Genomic DNA, 18432 nt, shown 5'->3' on the forward strand with positions numbered 1-18432 from the left:
ACAAGTGCAATGGTTTGCAGCACAACGCTGTAACACAAATCAGACCCAGAAACGGTTTACTTTAAAATGCTGTACTGTAAACTGCAGTGGTTCAGGAGCTGATCAAAAAGCAGCTCAGTAGTGAAAAAGCTGAATGTTGGGCAGGCAAGGAGGTCTAACAGCATCAATCATTCCAAGATAAGGATCCTTTAAACTTCTACTTAAAAGCATCCCTTCAACTCTACTTACAAAATAAAATCTGTTTAGGTGATGTTATGAACAGTAATTACTGTCAGACTTTGAGATCTGCAGAAAGAAATCAGGGGGAGTGTTTTTATTTTCTTGTTTATGTTCCCATATTGTTTGAAGTTTGACTTGCCACCTAACAGACACATTTGATAATGGTAAAATAAATTACAGCACTTCTATTTTTCAGGTACAATGTGTGTATCATGGCTTATGGGCAAACTGGAAGTGGGAAGACATACACAATGTTGGGACCACAGTTAGAGGGGAACTTAGCATTCGCCATAGAAGAGGAATCAGAACTTGGAATTATTCCCCGAGCTACCCAAGAAGTGTTCAGGTAAAAACTAAGTAAAGGCTTGCCGTCAGTGGCAGTCACTTTAAACAGTATAGAAAGGATAAAATAATGCTTGTAGTGTGTTTATTATTACAGATTTCAGCTTCAAAAGGTTAACATTTCTAGCTTCTCTGACCACCACTTTATACTTGAGGTTTCATATAGATTTCTAGTCTCTGTCCTGCTTAATCCAAATTTATAAGACAATAAGGTTATGCAGTTTTAGCGTGTGTTATCTGTCCATCTGGCTTTCAGACTCTAATTAAACTTTTGAAAGTGTTTCAACCATAGTTGTGGGAGTCCAAAAGATAATTAAGTTCCGAAAAGTTCTGTGAAAATTGACAACTGGAATAGATGAAGAGGATTCAGATTAGAACCCAGTCCCAAGGAAGAAGGATAGTAGAATTTTTAACTACAATCTGTTCTTGTTTTAAGGGTTCTTAGATATTTTCAGTTGAACCTAACAGAGGATTGAACTGATATGCTGCTATGTTACAGTAGAAGAACCATTAGAAGTTTTTCCAGCTAAGCTTGTTTGTTTTGGAGAAGGGTATAAGCTAAATCAAAGAACCAATTTTGTATGAGAATAACTGTCTAACTGTAAATACTCTCCTGAATAGAGAAGCCCTTAATTTATGGATTTTCTCAGGCTGTGAACAGATAACTTCTTCCAGATATAGTTTCTCATCTTTGTTCATTGCTTGCACTCTGCCAGATTTTATACTCTGAGTGCAATATCTGCCAGTAGAGAAATGGTATTTAAAAAAATCCTGAGGTGGGAGGCTAGTGGAAAAAACAAGCTGGCACAGCTGTTTGGAAAATTAAATTCTATTTACTTCCTTAAGTATAAATAAACTGTATATTCTGATTCTTCAAGTTAACATTGGCATATGGATGAGGCAATTCCAAGACTGCAGATACTGAGTAAATGCTTTTATCAGATTATAATTATATTACAATTAAAGAATAGATCTCTATTTACAGATTGTTCATGTGGGGTTTGACTTCAACATTTTCGGACGTTTTTCTTCAAATTTTTTTCTCTTTTTTTATTTGCCAGGCTTATTTCAGAAAAGCCACCAGGAAGTTACTGGGTTGAGGTTTCTGTTGTAGAAGTGTATAATAATGAAATTTTTGATCTTCTGGCCAAAGACAGTTGTGGAAAAGTGTTTGGCGTCAAGCGTGATGTTGTCACAACCAGAGAAGGGAAGAGCGATGTGCCATTGCTGACGCACGAGTGAGTACACGGCTTGCTCCTACCATCCAAACACTATCTGGTGTTAACGTTGTGTAGAGCTGTCACAAAATTGCATTATAGGCACCAGATTGCTTCTAAACAATGAGTCCTTACCATATGCAAAAGAACAGTTCTGTTTCTGTTAGCTCAGTCTATTAGACTGCAGTTGGCTGCAAATGTCAAAATACTTCCAGAAATAAGTGTATAGTTACTTTGAGTTATACTCCTGTGCTAAGTGCCTTCCACTCAGAATGCCTGAAGATTGCCACATATGTTGTTGTTGCTGGATCCTATGGCATCTTGTCAGCTGTAGAAAAAGAAGGGATAATCTAGTCACAAAGCACTTTCCATTCAGTCTCATTGAATTATAAAATTTACAGATTATAATAGAAATTTACGTACCAGTTGCAAATGGTTAAGCAGCTGTAGGGTGTTAGCTTTCCCTTTATGCATCAGAGTTACAAAAAATTAGAATAAGGTTTTAAGTGATCTTTTAATACAAATACCCATCTTAATATTACTTAATGTTCTGTTTTCATAAGTGGAGGTGTTAAAGCTGGAATTGTTTTGTTGGCATTTGAACTGGTAGGTCTTGAAAATCAAGGTTCTTCAAACTAAAAGCTAAGCAGCAAAGCTTCTCACCATTCACTTGTAAGATGTCCCTCCCCAGCATTGGGATATGCCAGGTTTGATCCTTATTTACACAACTTGACAGTGTAGGGAGAGCGAGGGTATTTAAGGCTACAGCTATACTTACTTTAATGCCTTCTTTTACTTACTAAGCATTACGAAGATTTGTTGTACTACTCATGGGAATGATTCTTGGCATTATGTAAGTGTGGCATACAAAGCAAATGTAGCAGTGCTTTCTTGTTATATATAAAAAACTTACCTTGGGTAATTCGATGTTTAAAATCATATGTTCATAAAATTTCATCCATTAACAAGAGGGAACCTGTTTCAAGTGCCTCATTTTAGTCATGGCTGTATCATTTTTTATAGAATGTCCTGAGTGAGAAGGGGCCCACAAGATCATTGAGTCCAACTCCTCGTCCTGCACAGGACAGACCCAAGAACCCCATTCTAGTACCTAGCCACCCTCTGGGTGAAGAACCTTTTCTTAATATTCAATGTAAACCTCCCCTGACACAACTTCTGGCTGTCCCCTCAGGTCACCAGGGAGAAGAGGTTGATTCCTGCCCCTCTGCTTCCCCTCACAAGGAAGTTGTAACTGCAATGAGGTCTCACCTCAGACTCCTCTTCTCCAGGCTGAACAGACCAAGTCACCTCAGCTTCTGCTTATGTGGCTTCCTCTCTAGGCCTTTCACCATTTTTGTGGCCTTTCTTTGGGCCTTATGCTAGTAGTATCAACATTAGCTAGAAAACAAAAAAAAATAGAGTAAGCAGTGCTAGAGGCACCAGAGAGGTGATGGTACACAGTGGAATTAAACTGGACATCTCTCTGTGAGCACCCAACATGAGAACAGATACAAGAAAGGAGCATATGCTCCTTTGTCAAGATGTCACATAAAGAAATGTCCTGTTCCTTGAGTAAATAATGTTTGTGAAAAGAAACATCTTGCTCTATTGAAATGTTCAGAACAGTGTTAGTGTTTTCTTTGTTACTGAGGAAGCATGATGTTTTTCTTTGCTTCTCTATAATAATTCTTGTTGTGGTCTAATCTCTACTTTTCTAAGGGGAATTAGCAGTCAGATATGAAATGCATCCCATGCCAATTAAATAAAATGCACCATCAGTGGAGATAATTTTGTCCTGTGGGACTTAGTCACATAAGCAGACCAGTAGTTTGTTTATGTGTATTTAATGCTATTCCCAGCAAGCCTTGATAAAAATACAAGATGTACTGGAGGATTGTGCAAATGTACTTTTATTCTACCTAGTGATACGCATTTATTGATTTGTACTTTCTACCAATTTAATTGCTCATAGAAAAGTAGGAGCCCAGAGAAATTGTCAAGTAGTTTTCTTCACTGTAGGAGCTATGACTCTCCTTTCTTTCTGTGAAATAATAAGCACTGCAATATTCTCAGAAGGATTAACATTTGTATGTGGGGTTTGCCTGCTCTTTGGTCTTGAGGTTAAATACAATTTCCAAAGAAATTCTGCAAGCTTGATTGCACTCTGCATGCTCCATAGGAATATGGAATGAATGAAAAGTGACTGGAGCTTAAAGTGATGAATCCTTTTGCCCTTTCTGTCTGTATTATGCTAACTAGTGGGTTTCTCTATGTCTCTATTCTTGTATTTCCTAACTGTGACTCTACTCCAACTTTTAGTATCTAATTAAGGCTCTGCTGTCAAGAGAATGAAAAACTCCAGAAGAGGCTGGGAGCAGAACTTAACCTGTGTGTGCTGCATCTTTCTTGGAGGAGCTAATCTTTTTCCTTTGACTAGACAGGAAAGGAGCCATATGACTTAGAAAGTGAAGATGGGTACATGTAGTGTGGGCATGCTGGGAGTTGAACTTTTTCTGTTTCATCAAAACCTCCAAGTACTTTTTAATTAAGGTATTTCAGTAACTAAGACACTGGCCTGGCATAATTTTATTCCTGAAAAATGCCTGTTCCACTTCCCAAGGGAACTTTGCATAGTTAGTGGGTGAACCATCTTTTTTCATAGATTTTGGGAAAGGGAGAGGTGAGAAGCAGTAGGACTTGTGCCATAGAGACAAAAAAGAAAAAAAAAAAGAAGCGGCAATAAGGTTTCATTTGTCCCTCTAGTTAATAAAATGGCTGCTCAGTTTATTTCTGTAAATTTTAATTTATGGCAAAGGAACCGGGCCCCATGAACTAAAACTCTTAAAAGCCACTTATCTCTATCAGCTAATACTAAATTCTAATGCAAACATAAATAAAAACATGGACTTGTATCTCAATTACAGTGCAAGCAGTGAAAAAAGTTCAATTCATAAACAGGTTATATTAATAATTACATAGAAAGGTTAATAAGAAAAAACAAACCCAAACAAAGTAAAGGAATCATTGAATGAGGCCACCCAGCTGCCTGAAATCTAAAGTAAACAGCTGATGCTTTGAATAAAAACACATCCTCATTTATGATAATATTTAATCTAGAATATATTGGCCTGCTGGGTCTCATTGGCTTCTCCATATATCCACTAAAGTACAGTAGCCTCTTTCCTGCTAACATGTTCATCTTACTGAATCATCAAAGTCTCAGTCTCTTTCTTCTTTTATAGCTTGGTTGACTTTGGGGAATTTTCAGCATTAAATTTTTAACGTAACCACAACAGGGCTTCTCTTTGTAGAATCTGGTCCTGGAACGTGCGGCACACAAAGCACGATGAAGTCGTAGAGATTATACTAAAATATTATTTCTGTCAGTCCTGCAGATGAGCTACTGTGCCAAGCTTGCCACACTGGGCTGGGGGTGTTGCTTGTCTTCAAAGCCAGCTGCAGTTTCCCAGCCATAGGTGACCAATACTGACAGCACACCCTGAGCCCTGTCTTCCTTGGCAAATGCAGGGATGGGGCAGCAGCTTAGAGCACTGACCCTTTGCCAGCTCACAGCAGCAGCTTGCAAAATCCAACAGCCTGGTGCTGCATCCTAAGGCTGTTTCCCCCTCGGGCCTTCCAGTCCTGGCTGACTAGCCACTGAAAGATGCAGTTCAAGGCTTGGGAAGGCAGGATGGGTGATAGTCAGGTCACTCCAATGCAAGGCTCTGACTGTAGGAACTGGAGCCACTGGTTCTCTGCTGGTACCAGGTCAAACAAGCAGGAGGGGGGTGCCCAGAGGTAGAGGTCTCACCGTCTAGGCTGGCATGTATGGCTCAGGATTGATAGGGGAAGTCTGTAGTGATTGTTTACCTCATGCAGGCCTGGATACACAGGGAACTGCACTGAGCTGGCTGCTTCTCCTAAGTGTCTATAGATATGGTGTGGCCAAATGCTCTTCTGTGCTTCAGATGCCCTTGCTTTGTTTTTTGAGGAAATTGTTTTAGTTGAGTATAGCTTGTTTTCTTTTGTTCTTCTGTTTCTAAACTCTTCAAGTATGGCTCTTAGCATAAAATAAGTTTGTGCCTGGTGTGACTTTTACTGAAATCAGACAAATCTATGTCTTAAAGACCTTGCCTTTTATCACATGCTAGCTGCTGCTGACTGCAGCATTGTGGAACCAAGCCTGTGGCCTGTCATAAGAGTTATTAATGGTTGTGGTGTTCCAGAGCATTCAGTGACCAGGCTATGATACACAGTCATAATTTATACGCCCACCTAAAAACAACTGTTTAGATGTTCTACCTTCAATGATTATTGAAGAAGGCAACACAGTGAAAGAAAAGGGTAGACAGTCTTATCTCATTTGTTTCAGACATTGCAAACATAGGGAAAATCATAGTGGGTTTTTTCTTTACCGAACCAGTTTATTTAATTTTCTGTTTTTATTTCACTGTGTGTGCTAGGTCTTTGCCCTTAGATTGATCATATTTGCAGTATTTCCTTTAACAGGAAAAGAAAACAGATAGTATGAGATAAATGGTCTATAGAAATTCACATCTAGTCATTCTGATATTGTACTCATTGAACAGTGGAACTGGACTTTTTCCAGAGATTCTGGATTTAACTCCATATGTGAAATATGACTTCCAGAGGCCCAGAGAAATTTTGAGGGGTTTTGCCTAATTCTCTACCTAAGAAAGTGAGCTACTTCAGCATAAATTGGAGAAATCTACTTCTGTAAGACCAGAGATTCCAGCATTGTCTAAACCTGTGTCTTTTCTTCCAAAGTGTGGAGATACAGAAATTTCTGTGGCTTCAAGAGCTGAGCTATAGTACCTCTGGACCTGCAAGGCTGGCAGGCCACTTCTGCAGCACTTTCAGGACTGCATCACAGCTTTTGGCATGAATTTTCATCTTTATCCCACCTGAAAGAGTCTGTTTGTGCAGCTCAAAACTGAGAGTAGTATAAGGAGAAGAGCAGGGAAATGGAAATGCTGAAGTTCTCATTCAAGTTGTCAGCTTCTTGTGTGTTTTTTCCTGTGAGCCAGTTAAATATCCTTTCTGTTTCTTTACTTCTTAGGACTGTTGAAAATTCATCAGAATTTTTGCATCTAGTAAACAAAGGCCTACAGCTGAGAGTCACGCACCCAACACTGGTGCATGCTCATTCCTCTCGTTCTCATCTGGTAGTGACATTGACCATAACCACAGTTGTCTTTGGAGATAACTTTGGTAAGTAGGATTTACTAAAATACATCTGGAGGCAGTTGTTTTTAGAAAAACAGTCTGTGGACTGGGAGGTTTTCATATTGCTTTTTCTTCCTTTTTCCAATGTTTGATACATTCCCTCAGTTCTTTTCCATTTTTCTAACTTCTACTTTCCTTCTTAAATAACAGACCATTTTCATGTTTGAATGCTACTCGAACTTTCAGTTTCATAAAATCTTAGCACTTTTCTTTACATGTCTTGACTTCCAGAATTGTTGAAGTTTTATTGCATGAGGCAACTAATGAATAAGTCTTATCAGAAAGTCATAAGAAAATAAAGATCTTGATAAGGTACATACTCAAATAAAGTAGTTAAATCACTTAGAATGAATAATTACATGTCATACAAAGTTTGTGGTTGAGCTAACCATAAATTTTAGGAATCATCACATGCTTCTGGTTGAGAAAGAATTAAATTTATTTACTCTCTGCCTTGCAAAAATGTCCTTTAAATTCAGAATCCTTTGAACTGTTAATAATAGGCCATTATGAAAAGACAATATACTTATCCTATTTATTATGGCAACACTGAAATTTCTGCTTCCCACTACACACCAAGTTTATTGGTTGAGGAACAACTTTCTTTTGGGGCTCTTGGGGAGTAACTTTGTTTTCTTTTGCTCATGCTATAATTAGGCTCTCTGCTTTCAGTGCTGTGGTCCATCTCCTTCATACTCTGCAACAACAATATGATTTTAGAAAGTGGGAAATATTTAACATTTTTTCCCTTACACTGCTATCAGAAGTTAAACCAACAGAAAAGCAGAACAAACAGTGCCCTCTCTTGCCCTCCCTTGCCAAAAGACACAGTTAATTTATAAGCTGCAGCTCCAGCATTCCCAATGCTAACTCTAGTCAGCTCCAGATTCTGGTCAATTAGAGTGATGGTACTTTTTTAAACTCAGTGCTTGCACCATTAGCATAGCAGCCATCTTGTCTGGTCCAGAATTCCCTTTGCCACTTCTAATTGCAGCCACCCCACTGTGCCATGTTGCCTGGCAGCAAAGCTCTGCCGAAATGTCTAATTGTTGTTGAATGCAGACTCTGGCTTTTGACTCCCAGTATGAGGGTGAAGATGTGCACTGTAAGGAAACAGAGAGGGCAGCACTGCAGCTGGGACCTCACTGCAGCAGTGTGTGACAGCACAGCCTGGCTTGTTTAAAAGGAAAGGATCCTGATTTAAAAGCCAGGTGCCATTGTCAAATATCTCAATGTCAGATACCTTAGTCACTAAAGAAAAGTTGTAAAGTCTGTGATGAGTTCTGCACCTAAAGCTAGGGTTAACAAGCCAGCACTTTTTCAGGTGTGATTAAGGTATTTTAGCATTTTGATCAGTATTATCTGTTGTTTGAGGAGAGCTGTTTCTTAATTTCATTGTCTAAAACTGAAGAGGAGTGGGAACACTTAGTTTGACACTGTATGGCCTGAAGCCATTTATTCTGTGTAAGCCAACACAGCTGCTCTGCCCACACTGTGAAGAGCTGGCTCAGGGTTTAGCAGCATCCTACTTGGAGAAATACAGAGCTCTGTAAGGCAAGTCAGTCTGCTCTTTAGTCAAGTTTTGCAGTGGAAACTTTCTACTATTCCAACTAGAACTCTGTAAGCACCCAAGGAGGTCTGTTGTCTCTATGACCTGTAGCAGAATATGTGCCTTTATTCTTTTGTTCTTTCAGAGAGAGAAAGAAAGAGATAGATGAAAACCAAAACACTAAGAGAGAAAAAAACCCAAAAACAACTACTTTGGGAAATTCATTTTGCATATATTCCTGCTAAGCTAATGTGAAAGCAGCTTTCCCAGACAGTATTTGTCTTCCTTCCCAGCAAACAGAAAAAGCCAGATGCTTCTGCTGAGGAATGATACTAGTAGGTAACCAGTCTGATCAAGTGGGAATAACACTCTTGAGGCTAATAGCTCATTGTGTGGCGATCTTGCAGTGGGATTTGAGGGCTGAAGGAAGTCCAGGGGGAGCAGCAGAAAAGGACAAAATAGAAAAGCAGGATAAGGTTTTTTTGTTTGTTTGTTTGTTTGTTTGTTTTTTTCCAGAGCACCAGCAGGTGATGTTTCAAATACATAGACTCTGTTTTCAGAGCCTACTTCTCCCAAGCATCTGAATTTGCTCTTTGGTTGCAATTAGTCTAAAACTTTTTAAAATGCCCCTTTAAGTCCTTACTGGACTCCCACTTCTTGTTTTCCACACAGATGTGTCAACAATGGGGATATTGGTTACAACACAATCTACACCAAAGCTTGTTACCAGTTGGTGCAGTCAGTTTGATGGGTAAAACTTTAAATAAGATAGAAAAAGTCATTCAGCCTGCCTGTGCCATGGATTCTGGCTTGTACATTGCTTCTGTTAGAATAGCCTGAAGCAGCAGATACTGTACATCACCCTATTGATGCCCCACTTTTTCCCCATCTCAATTTTCATTGTCAGTAAGAAGCTCTCTTTTGTTTTTTCCATTAACCAGGTACTTTATGGGAAGAAGAACAAACCAGTCAGAGACTAAATAAAGAAGCTTCCTTCACCTTTCCACAAAAAATGAGAGACAATAAATCCACCTCTTCTTCCAGAGCCTCTTCACCAGTGCAGCTTGAAGCAACTGAGAAAATGAAGCAAGTCAAAACGAGACTGCAGCTGGTGGACCTGGCTGGGAGCGAGTGTGTCGGTAAGTGAACGTGTCTGTTCATGGGCAGGGATCCTCATGGATCTAGATCACAATAAATGCCTTAGTCCTTTATGGAGGGATACATGCTGCTCACACAGGGGTGGTTTGAACCCACAGATCTTGGCATAAACAAAATTTTGAGGGCTGATTGAGCTGGTTTTATGCTGGTATAGTTTAACTGAAAGTATGGCTGTATAAGCTTGAAATAAGCCCAGGACAGTTACCCCTATCATAGGATACACTATTTGTTCAGACTACTTTTTTTAGGCCTGTTTTTCTGTTCTGAAAATTAGCATGTCTTTGGTACAGAAATGTTTAAAGGGCATAAATTATTTAAAGATTACAAATATCTGTAATAATTGATATCACCATGTGTGGATTTTTCTGCTTTATTGTGGAAAAAGTCTTGGAGGAAATTAGTGTTGAAAAGATAATATTGTTTTCTTTCTTTCTTCAAAGCATTTTCTTCCTACCTCCTCTATGCACACAATAATTTCAAAAACTTGATTATTTCCTAAAGGACAAGCTTTCTTACCAAGAAAAACCATGCAGCCAAATGTATCATTCCAGAAATAATGTTTTGAAAAGTGAACCAGTATTATGAAAAAGTCTTTTACTTTACTGCCAAGAATTCTTGCTGTTGCTCACTGTTAAACTTTTGTTCTACAGAGAAACCTAATATAATACATTATTTTTTCATTTGCTCTAAATGCTGAAAACATGTAATTGAGCAACAGGGTGTGTGTTTGTTCTCTCAGTTAAACCAGGACAAACATTTCCTTGGTTTGGGGCTCAGCAGGCCAGATCCTCCAGTGAAGCCAGAAGAGCTGTGCTCCCATCAGTGTTAGATGAGTTAGTGGCAGACCGACCTCTGCCATCAGATGTGCTAGTGGACATACTCTGCTGAGAGTGAGGGCAGTGTTAACTTGTAACCGTTTTAAAATGTGGGCAAATCTAAGGGAGCTGCAGTACCCCAAGCTTCTCGCACATGTCAGCACCCAGCCCTCTTGGCTCTACAGCTGGCCTGGGTAATTTGCAGCAGTGTTTCACTTTGAAAACTCAGCTAAATGCTTTATCAAAGTTCATCTAACCAAATGCAGATAATCAGTAGTTTAAACATGTACCCCCTCCCCAGTTTTCTTCTTTAGGGGGATAACTGTTATCCCAGGATAACATATCCCAGGAGTCCACTTTTCCTTGATATACAGGAAGCCTGGGGATGGCTGTATATATAATGACCCCAGTAAAGTTACCTGGAGATTCAGCCTATCTTGGATCGTTATCCACTCTTTGTCAGGGTCTTCCAAACTGTTTTGCTCTGTCTCTGACAACTGGACACTCTACCACTCCAACCTTTTCCTCTCCCACAGTCACAGTTCTACAGCCCTCCCTGTCCAGACTCCTGGGGTTTTTGCTATTACTGTACTTTTTCACATTTCCCTCTTGAACACCCCTTTGCTAGAAAATGCTGACCTAAGGGGAAAACAAGATCTCTAGCCACTCCCTGTACCTGTCTAGAGATAGGAGAGTAGGCAGTAGAGGAAGCTGTTGGCCTCATCTGATCCCACCGTCATCAGCTCTGCCTGACATGGATCATGTGCTCTGGGTAAGAAGTGACTGAGGGTGTATCTGTACCTCATCCACTATCCTCAAGAAAGCTTGAGTTTGAACAATATGATGCTAAATGCTAATAGCAAATTTCTCTCCCCCAAATAGCAAAGGTAAGGACAGCAGGAATTAATTACTCTTAATTAAGAGTAATTAATTAAGAGTAATTAATCCAGACTGATCTAAGAGTTGAGCTTGCAGCACCTCTTTGAATTGGTGCAATGTGTTGCATAGACCAAACCTTTACTGTGTTGCTCAGGGGCAGCATAGCTACATAAAACCATGCTGGGTGGGTGGGTGGTAGAAGGGCACCATTTTCCTTTATCGACTTCCTTACAGCAAATCATGCCATAAAGCACCACTCCACAGGCTTTGGTGAACCCAAACACTTCACACTTGTGGCTGTTGTACAGTTTTCTCTCTGCAGCTTGTGCCATCAGTGTCTCGTCTCTTTTCCAAAGGGATACAGATGGGGCATTTTTTATAAGTATTATAAAAAATGGCGGAACAAAACAGGCTTCTCTTTGGGACCACTGTGGACTTGTGTTTTCAAAAGCAGTATTGTCTTGTCTGATCTAAAGGTGTTCCTACTCTCTTGGTTCCTTGTTCCTAATACATATGGAGCAAAAAATGCATTGTACACCTCCAGAGATCAACTTTAACATGAGATGCTTTGGACCCTCTGTAGACATTGAACCGTCTTTAACCTTTCCTCCACATTACAGTTTTGAAGCAGATTTGCTTCGTGTTAGCAGTGCCTTTTTGTACACTGTACCAGGTATGTCTGGAGTGACAGGGGCAGCACTGAGAGAGACCTCCTTCATCAACCGCAGCCTGTCTGCGCTGGCCGACGTTCTGGGAGCAATAGCAGAGCAGCGAGCTCACGTCCCATATCGGAACAGCAAACTTACACACCTGCTTCAGGACTCCGTAGGTGAGGGATTATATTCTGACTCTTGTTCAACAATATAGATTTCTTCTCCTGGTTTTTCTTCTTCTTTGCTGTGTAAACTAGAAGATGATCTTATACTCCTTGCCTGAATGTGCCCTCTATTTCAAAGACTGGCTTGGGAGAGTGTGAGTACACGGTGACAGCTCTGAGCTCCTGAATCAGGCTAAACTGTGCTGTTTCCAAAGCTCAGTTGAAGAACAACATCTCAATGGGATCATGTAAAGGGTAAAAATTGCATTTCACCAGTGTTTCGTGTCAAGTACAGTTTAAAAGTTAAACTTCAATCTTTATTACTATATTGTGCCTTGTAGCAGCAAGACAAAGGAAGAAGACAGGACATGGCACTGTGCTACAATTTCCTTTTGTGTTTTCCTCTTCTTTAGCTCCTCATCAATGCAGAAGCAGTTTTAAAGCAAGTGTTATGCCTGCAGTAATGTCAGATTTGTGTCCGTATGTGTAGTACATTAGTCCATTTTTCTTCAGCCAGAAAATATTAGCCCTTATGCTTTTAATCTCCCGTTCAAGGCATTGACAGTGAATGAAGTAACAATTCAGTTTCTAGAATACTATTAATTTTTTGCTTAAGCTTAGATTTTCACTTAGTACTAGAGTCCCTACTGTGACAAGGGAAAGCCAAAAAAAGAAGTGAGAGCTATGTTGCACAAGCACTGAGCCTGATTTTGTCTATGTCTGTTGTATGACTTTGGTGAAGTGTTGAAAATGGCCATTTCTTCCTTTGTTTAATCATTGTCTATAAACTTCAAGTCTGTTTCGTTTTATTGTCACACAAGCCATTTTGCCATTACCCCAAATTTACAAATATTTGACAGAACTGAAATTTAAGTGTCCAGAGCCGTAACATGCATGATGATTAAGTAATGAAGATAATAGGGGAAAAAAATCTACATTACAAATTGTGAAACACTTGGGGGCAAATATCATATTGTTAGATGTAGACTCCCCATGAAGGAGCTGTCTGTTTCCACAGCCCTTTTCAGGAGCAGTCTTTTGCTTCATGAAAGCAGTGGTAACCCGTGCTCACCGTTGTGTATCAGTATGGTAACAATGTATAACTTACTGAAAATAAGGAGGTAAATAACTATGTTTTGTCTTTCCCCTGCTTTTAGGAGGTGATGCTAAACTGTTGGTGATGCTGTGCATCTCTCCTGGCCAAAAGTACTTAACAGAATCAATGCAGTCTCTGGGATTTGGAACTCGCGCTCGGCAAGTTCAGAGAGGACAAGTCAAGAAAAAAAATTTCCCAGTGCCGAGTAAAGGAAAATAAAACCTAAGACTCCTGTGGATTAAAGTATCATTAATGAGTTCCTCAGACTGAAATGTATATTGTTGTCCTTAAGCCAGTCTTTTAGATATCAACTGCCAGATAAAATAAACAATCCTCAACACGGCATTAGTAACCAATAAACCTGCTAATGATGTTCTTGCTCCAAAGATAATAGCAAGTATTGACAACAGCTACCCACCATGGTGGCATGGTAGAGAAATAAACTGGGCTTTAAGACATGGCTTTGGTGATGTGTTTCTTTAATTCTACTTGCCCTAAGTCAACAGGACCCTGATTTAGGGTGGTTTGCTTCTGACAGGCCAAGGGGGCATTCTGTCTTCTCAGCAGAAGTCAGGAGTGTAAATATCATTCCAGTGCTTCATGGAAGCAAGTGAAATATGTCCTCCCAGCTTGGATTAAAATGACACACATAATTTTTTGACTACTCTGCTATCTGGCATGAATGGGGTCATTACTAATGCACTAGCAACAGGTAGGAGTGTAAAGGAACTCATCAGCTGTACTGAATGGAGTTTTGTTCTCTGGTTTTAGGTAGGAAATAATGGCATTACTGAGATGGAGAAAAATAAGTAAGGCTATATCTGTTATCCCTCTGGAATGTAGTTTAGAAAGCAAATGAGGGATTACACAACTTTTTGAAAACACACTTAAGTTAAATATGTTGGAATGAGTCCCAGCTCTGCTGAGTTCATTAAACCCACAGCTTGGCCTGTTTGGGGGGTATTTTTGCTTCATGAACGCTGAGAGGCCCTGAACTACAGATCCTAATGGGACCCAACTTCTACTTGTACAACTGCTGTAGTAATCTGGCCTATTGTTTCACTTGCATTTCTGAGGCAAGTTAAACACATCACAGACTTGGTGCTGTGCCTTCAGATTAAAAAAGGATAACCACACAAATAAAACACCAAACACCAGCTTGTGAGATGCTGTTTGTCACCTGCAAGAGGCTTTCACCCTTTTACACCAATGGTGAGACAACATCATGCAGGACTTGTGAATGAAGGGACACCGGGTGAAGTTTCAAGAAGTTTAAGCAATGTTAGAGGTGAGAAGTACGTCCAAGGTGAACAATTGGGATCAAGCAACATCTGATGTGTTCTGTACACTAAATTACTGCTCAGCAGAGGCCTCAAGAGCCACTCTTAATTTTTTTTCCACCAGCAATTACTCTGCCCCTACACTGGGAGAGAGGTCGTTGTTGGGTCACTGCACGAAGGCTTAAATTGCAGTGGCCTGCCCCAAAAGCTGGAGTTTATAGTCCTCCAAGTCACTTAACCTTCACAAGCGCAAATATTTATCCAGAGATTATGTAGCATACTATTATTGGAATTTCACCCTTGAATATATAACAGCTGCTGTGTTGCTTGCAGTGCTCTGGTGCTCAGAACATAAGTATTGAACCAAAGAGCTGTAGTAACACTTGCTTTCCTAAATAATGTCATGAGGGTAATAAAGCCTTAACTTTACCTGATTACAGCAGTAACAGAGGAGTAGAAAACCACTCTGGCCACGGGAATTTAGGAAGCTGAGTGGTCAGTAAATCTCAGTTGAGAAAGTGTCAGAGCAAGGAATGTCAGTCTGGTAAACAAAATGCAGGAGTAGCTTCAAGCTCACCTTAGTCTCTGGACAGCTGGGTTAGTAAAGCAGCCTGGATTACAGCTCAAAGAGAGATTAAGTAACAAGGGCTGATTCCACCAGTAGTTAAAAGTAAGTCCAAGTATTTTAAGGATTTGACATTTTTAAGTGTTACATAGAAGCGCAATTTTCCATGAGCTGTTCTTTCTTTTCTTTTTCTGAAAAACTGCCCTTCAAAACTTTGGATTTATTTATGATCTTTGTTGTAGGAGAAAAGCAGCTGTACTTATTATTGAAGCAGAGAAATAAACCCCTCAAATATGAGCAAAAAGGTTAAGTTTCTACATTAACATTAACTCTGCCAAACTGAGAGTATGCAGAATTCCCTACTCCTGTTTTCCTTGTCAGAATAGCATATCGCTCACTGTTTGACCTGTACAACGGAGTGTACAGGATATGCAGGGCAGCAGGGTTAACGTTTTGTTCTAACAACTTTCAGGTTTGGAATTTCCTGAGTTATAGAGATGTGATTGCTCAATCCCAGTGTCAGAAGGGAAGAAGGGTAAAAGTTGTAAGGGTGAAATGGCTTTACTCACATGTCTAAGCTGAATTGCCTTCTGTCCCAAGAGTCACTCAGGCCTGCCAAAGGAGGATATTCAGACATGTAACTTATGTCTTGGAGAGCAAGCAAAACAGCATGTGCAAGTCCCTGTACTTCTTTGCTGTCATTTTTCAGTGTTTAGGTCTTTTGTGCCTTGAAATTACATCTATTTTAGAAAAGCAGATGTGACCTCAGAGCTGACCTCAAGGTTTCCCTCGTTGACTAAAGCCCATCCTGATAAACCAGTCCTCACTATCTTGGCACTGTCAAGCTGAAACACACATACCAACACTGGGAGAAAGAAAGAAAAGTGATTGAAAGAATTCTGGAATATTGAGATAGAAGGGCATAAGCACCAGGGAAAAGGTGATTGTTGTTAAGAACGCCCATGTAGTCTATATGCTAAAACAGCTTTGCTCTCTGCAAGGGCAGGGGCACAACCAAGTGAGAGTAAAACCAACAGAAATCAGGAGAAGATCCTTTCAGTGAAGTCCGTGAGTGCATAATGCAGCACTCGGTGTCTTGGGGCACTGAAGCTGGAGCTCTCTCAATCCTGCTTCAGACAAGTCCCTGGGTCACTGTCTCAGAGTGCTCCTCAGCATAGAGGGGTGCTGTTTCCTATCCATGATCCACATGCCTTGATGGCAGTCAGCATGTTAACCTTCCACCGCTGGGCTCTCAGTCTCTTCCCCTGGGCCCCAACTTTTTCTTGTGACATTTCAGTTGGTGCTCATCTATGTCACACCTTGCACTGTGCCCTGGCTGGCCCTAGGAAATAGGCACACATCCACATGATGCTGCAAGGCACCACAGACCCCAGCTACCCAGGGACTGACCTTCAGGAGCTCCTCTTGAATTTATGCAGCTCCCTGTAGAGGAGCTGAACAACTAATTTCAGCAATAGTATCCAGAAACCTCCAGCTCTTCCTCAAAGAGGCTGCCCACTGCAGAAACCACAGCAAACACAAGAGAATTTGCTCTCATGAATACTTTTGGTACTCAGCATCCTGGTTTAGTGTCCAGGTGGCCAAGGAGACAACAGTGTGAAGCCTGACCAGCACAGCACCTGCCTGGGAGGCCCAGGGTCCCACAGTTATGCAGATATACCCCAGAGCACCTTATTTACAAGTGGAAGCAGCTTCCACACTCCTAACTCATAGGCCAAGCATCCTCCCAGAAAGCAGAAACTTTGGATCCAGTTCAAAGACAGACAAATCTTTGAGCTCCTGCCTCTCCCAGTACATGAGAATGCTCTGGCTTGAAGGTCATTTAGCAGATCTGGGGATGGAGCAAGGAAAATGGAACTCCACCAGACCAATCCCTAAGGCCTAATAGCAGCAAGTGCTTGTCTAAGGTAATATACACAGATATGTGTACACATAACCCTACACAAAGCAGAAATCTAGACTTATCTAGAATCACACAATGACCTTTAAAGTACAAGTCCAAAATTTGGCCCAAAAGTACAGTTTGGTGCCCACTTTTCTTTGTGGATTTATCATTACAGACTGAATTTATCAGCTGAGGTTGGTGGCTGGCTTTGCAGCCAAAGGAAAGGGATTAACAGGAAAGATCCACTTTCAGCAATAACTCTGCCTCCCTACTCTATCAATGGATTCCAGGCAAAGGGTTTAGAGCACCAGCTCTCAGTTTGCCATAGCCAGGGAAACTGATTGCTCAAGGACTTAATCTTGAAGAATACACAACTGCTGTGGAGGGTTTTCACTTATGTTTTTCAGCCTTGAACCCTGCTGTGCCTGCTCAGCTCTGAAGTGCTGGTTCATGTACATTTCAGCCTTTGTAAATCTGCCCCCAGCTCCCTTGCAGCAGTCAGCTTTCAGAACAGGGCAAGGTTGCATGAAATGATGATGAGCAGATCACATGGCAAAGGAGCAGGTCTCCACCAGTTCTCTCTGAAGATGTTTTACTTGGCACCTGCAAGATACATCTTTGTGCAGAGCAGTTCACCATATTTAGCTCTGAATGCTAAAACCACACTGCAGTTCACAGCACTCTGCATCGCCTCCAGACAAGGCCTTAACCTTTCTCATCACCTATGAACACTCTCATCAGCAGAGCCCAAGAAAGCACTGTGATCCACCATTGCTTAAGAGAACTGCATATCATCACGGGGTTAAAACAAACCAGTAATCAAACCAGACAGTGTCTTTAGCCCATTCTTAAACAAAACCTTGACCTATGCTGACTTTTGAAAATTATATATTTAATTTCCATGTGTGGCTTCATGTTTTGGCAGCAGCCACACCACAAAGAGAGCCTGCTTTTAACCAGGCTAGAAAAACCATAATCAGCATTGGAAGGTTCACAAAAATTTGTTATTAAATTGCTGATTCCATTTTATGAAGCACTTTTCCAAACCCTTGCAAAATGTGAGGAACAAGCAGAATGAAGCGGTTACTGGAAAAGGCTCTTGGCTCTTGCTAAGAAGAAACAGTCGCAAGCTGATGGGCTGCTCGCAAGTCCCTTCCAGCCAGAAGAAGCAGCAGCATCTGATCACGGAGCAGCAAACAGGCCCGGAGTGCAGGGATGCCAAAGGTTCTGCAGCCTTTCACAAATCCAACTTGGCATTTAAACAAGGACATTAACCATAGCCCCAGCCAGATCAAAATGCCACATATCATATAACGGAGGGAACAGGGGGATCAAGTTGAAG

The 18432-nt window shown here is 40.7% G+C and overlaps 1 protein-coding gene and 1 long non-coding RNA gene across 2 annotated transcripts in view; one reads left to right on the plus strand and one right to left on the minus strand.

The window, feature by feature from the left end:
• KIF25 (kinesin family member 25) overlaps positions 1-13797 on the plus strand; it is a 41150-nt gene extending 27353 nt beyond the window's left edge. The window contains exons 10-15 of the mRNA XM_059841517.1: positions 416-565; positions 1623-1799; positions 6859-7010; positions 9516-9713; positions 12100-12255; positions 13401-13797. Of these exons, the coding sequence (XP_059697500.1) occupies positions 416-565; positions 1623-1799; positions 6859-7010; positions 9516-9713; positions 12100-12255; positions 13401-13558 (991 nt within the window). The 3' untranslated portion in view covers positions 13559-13797. The remainder of the gene's footprint in view (positions 1-415; positions 566-1622; positions 1800-6858; positions 7011-9515; positions 9714-12099; positions 12256-13400) is intronic.
• LOC132324896 (uncharacterized) lies at positions 1794-15798 on the minus strand. The gene is made up of 3 exons (XR_009485763.1): positions 15754-15798; positions 3048-3176; positions 1794-2106 (listed from the first exon to the last, which is right to left on the minus strand). It is a non-coding gene; the product is annotated as an uncharacterized LOC132324896 (long non-coding RNA).
• Positions 15799-18432: the final 2634 nt, after the last annotated feature.

This window comes from Haemorhous mexicanus, chromosome 3, assembly GCF_027477595.1.
Source record: "Haemorhous mexicanus isolate bHaeMex1 chromosome 3, bHaeMex1.pri, whole genome shotgun sequence".
Lineage (NCBI taxonomy): Eukaryota > Metazoa > Chordata > Aves > Passeriformes > Fringillidae > Haemorhous > Haemorhous mexicanus.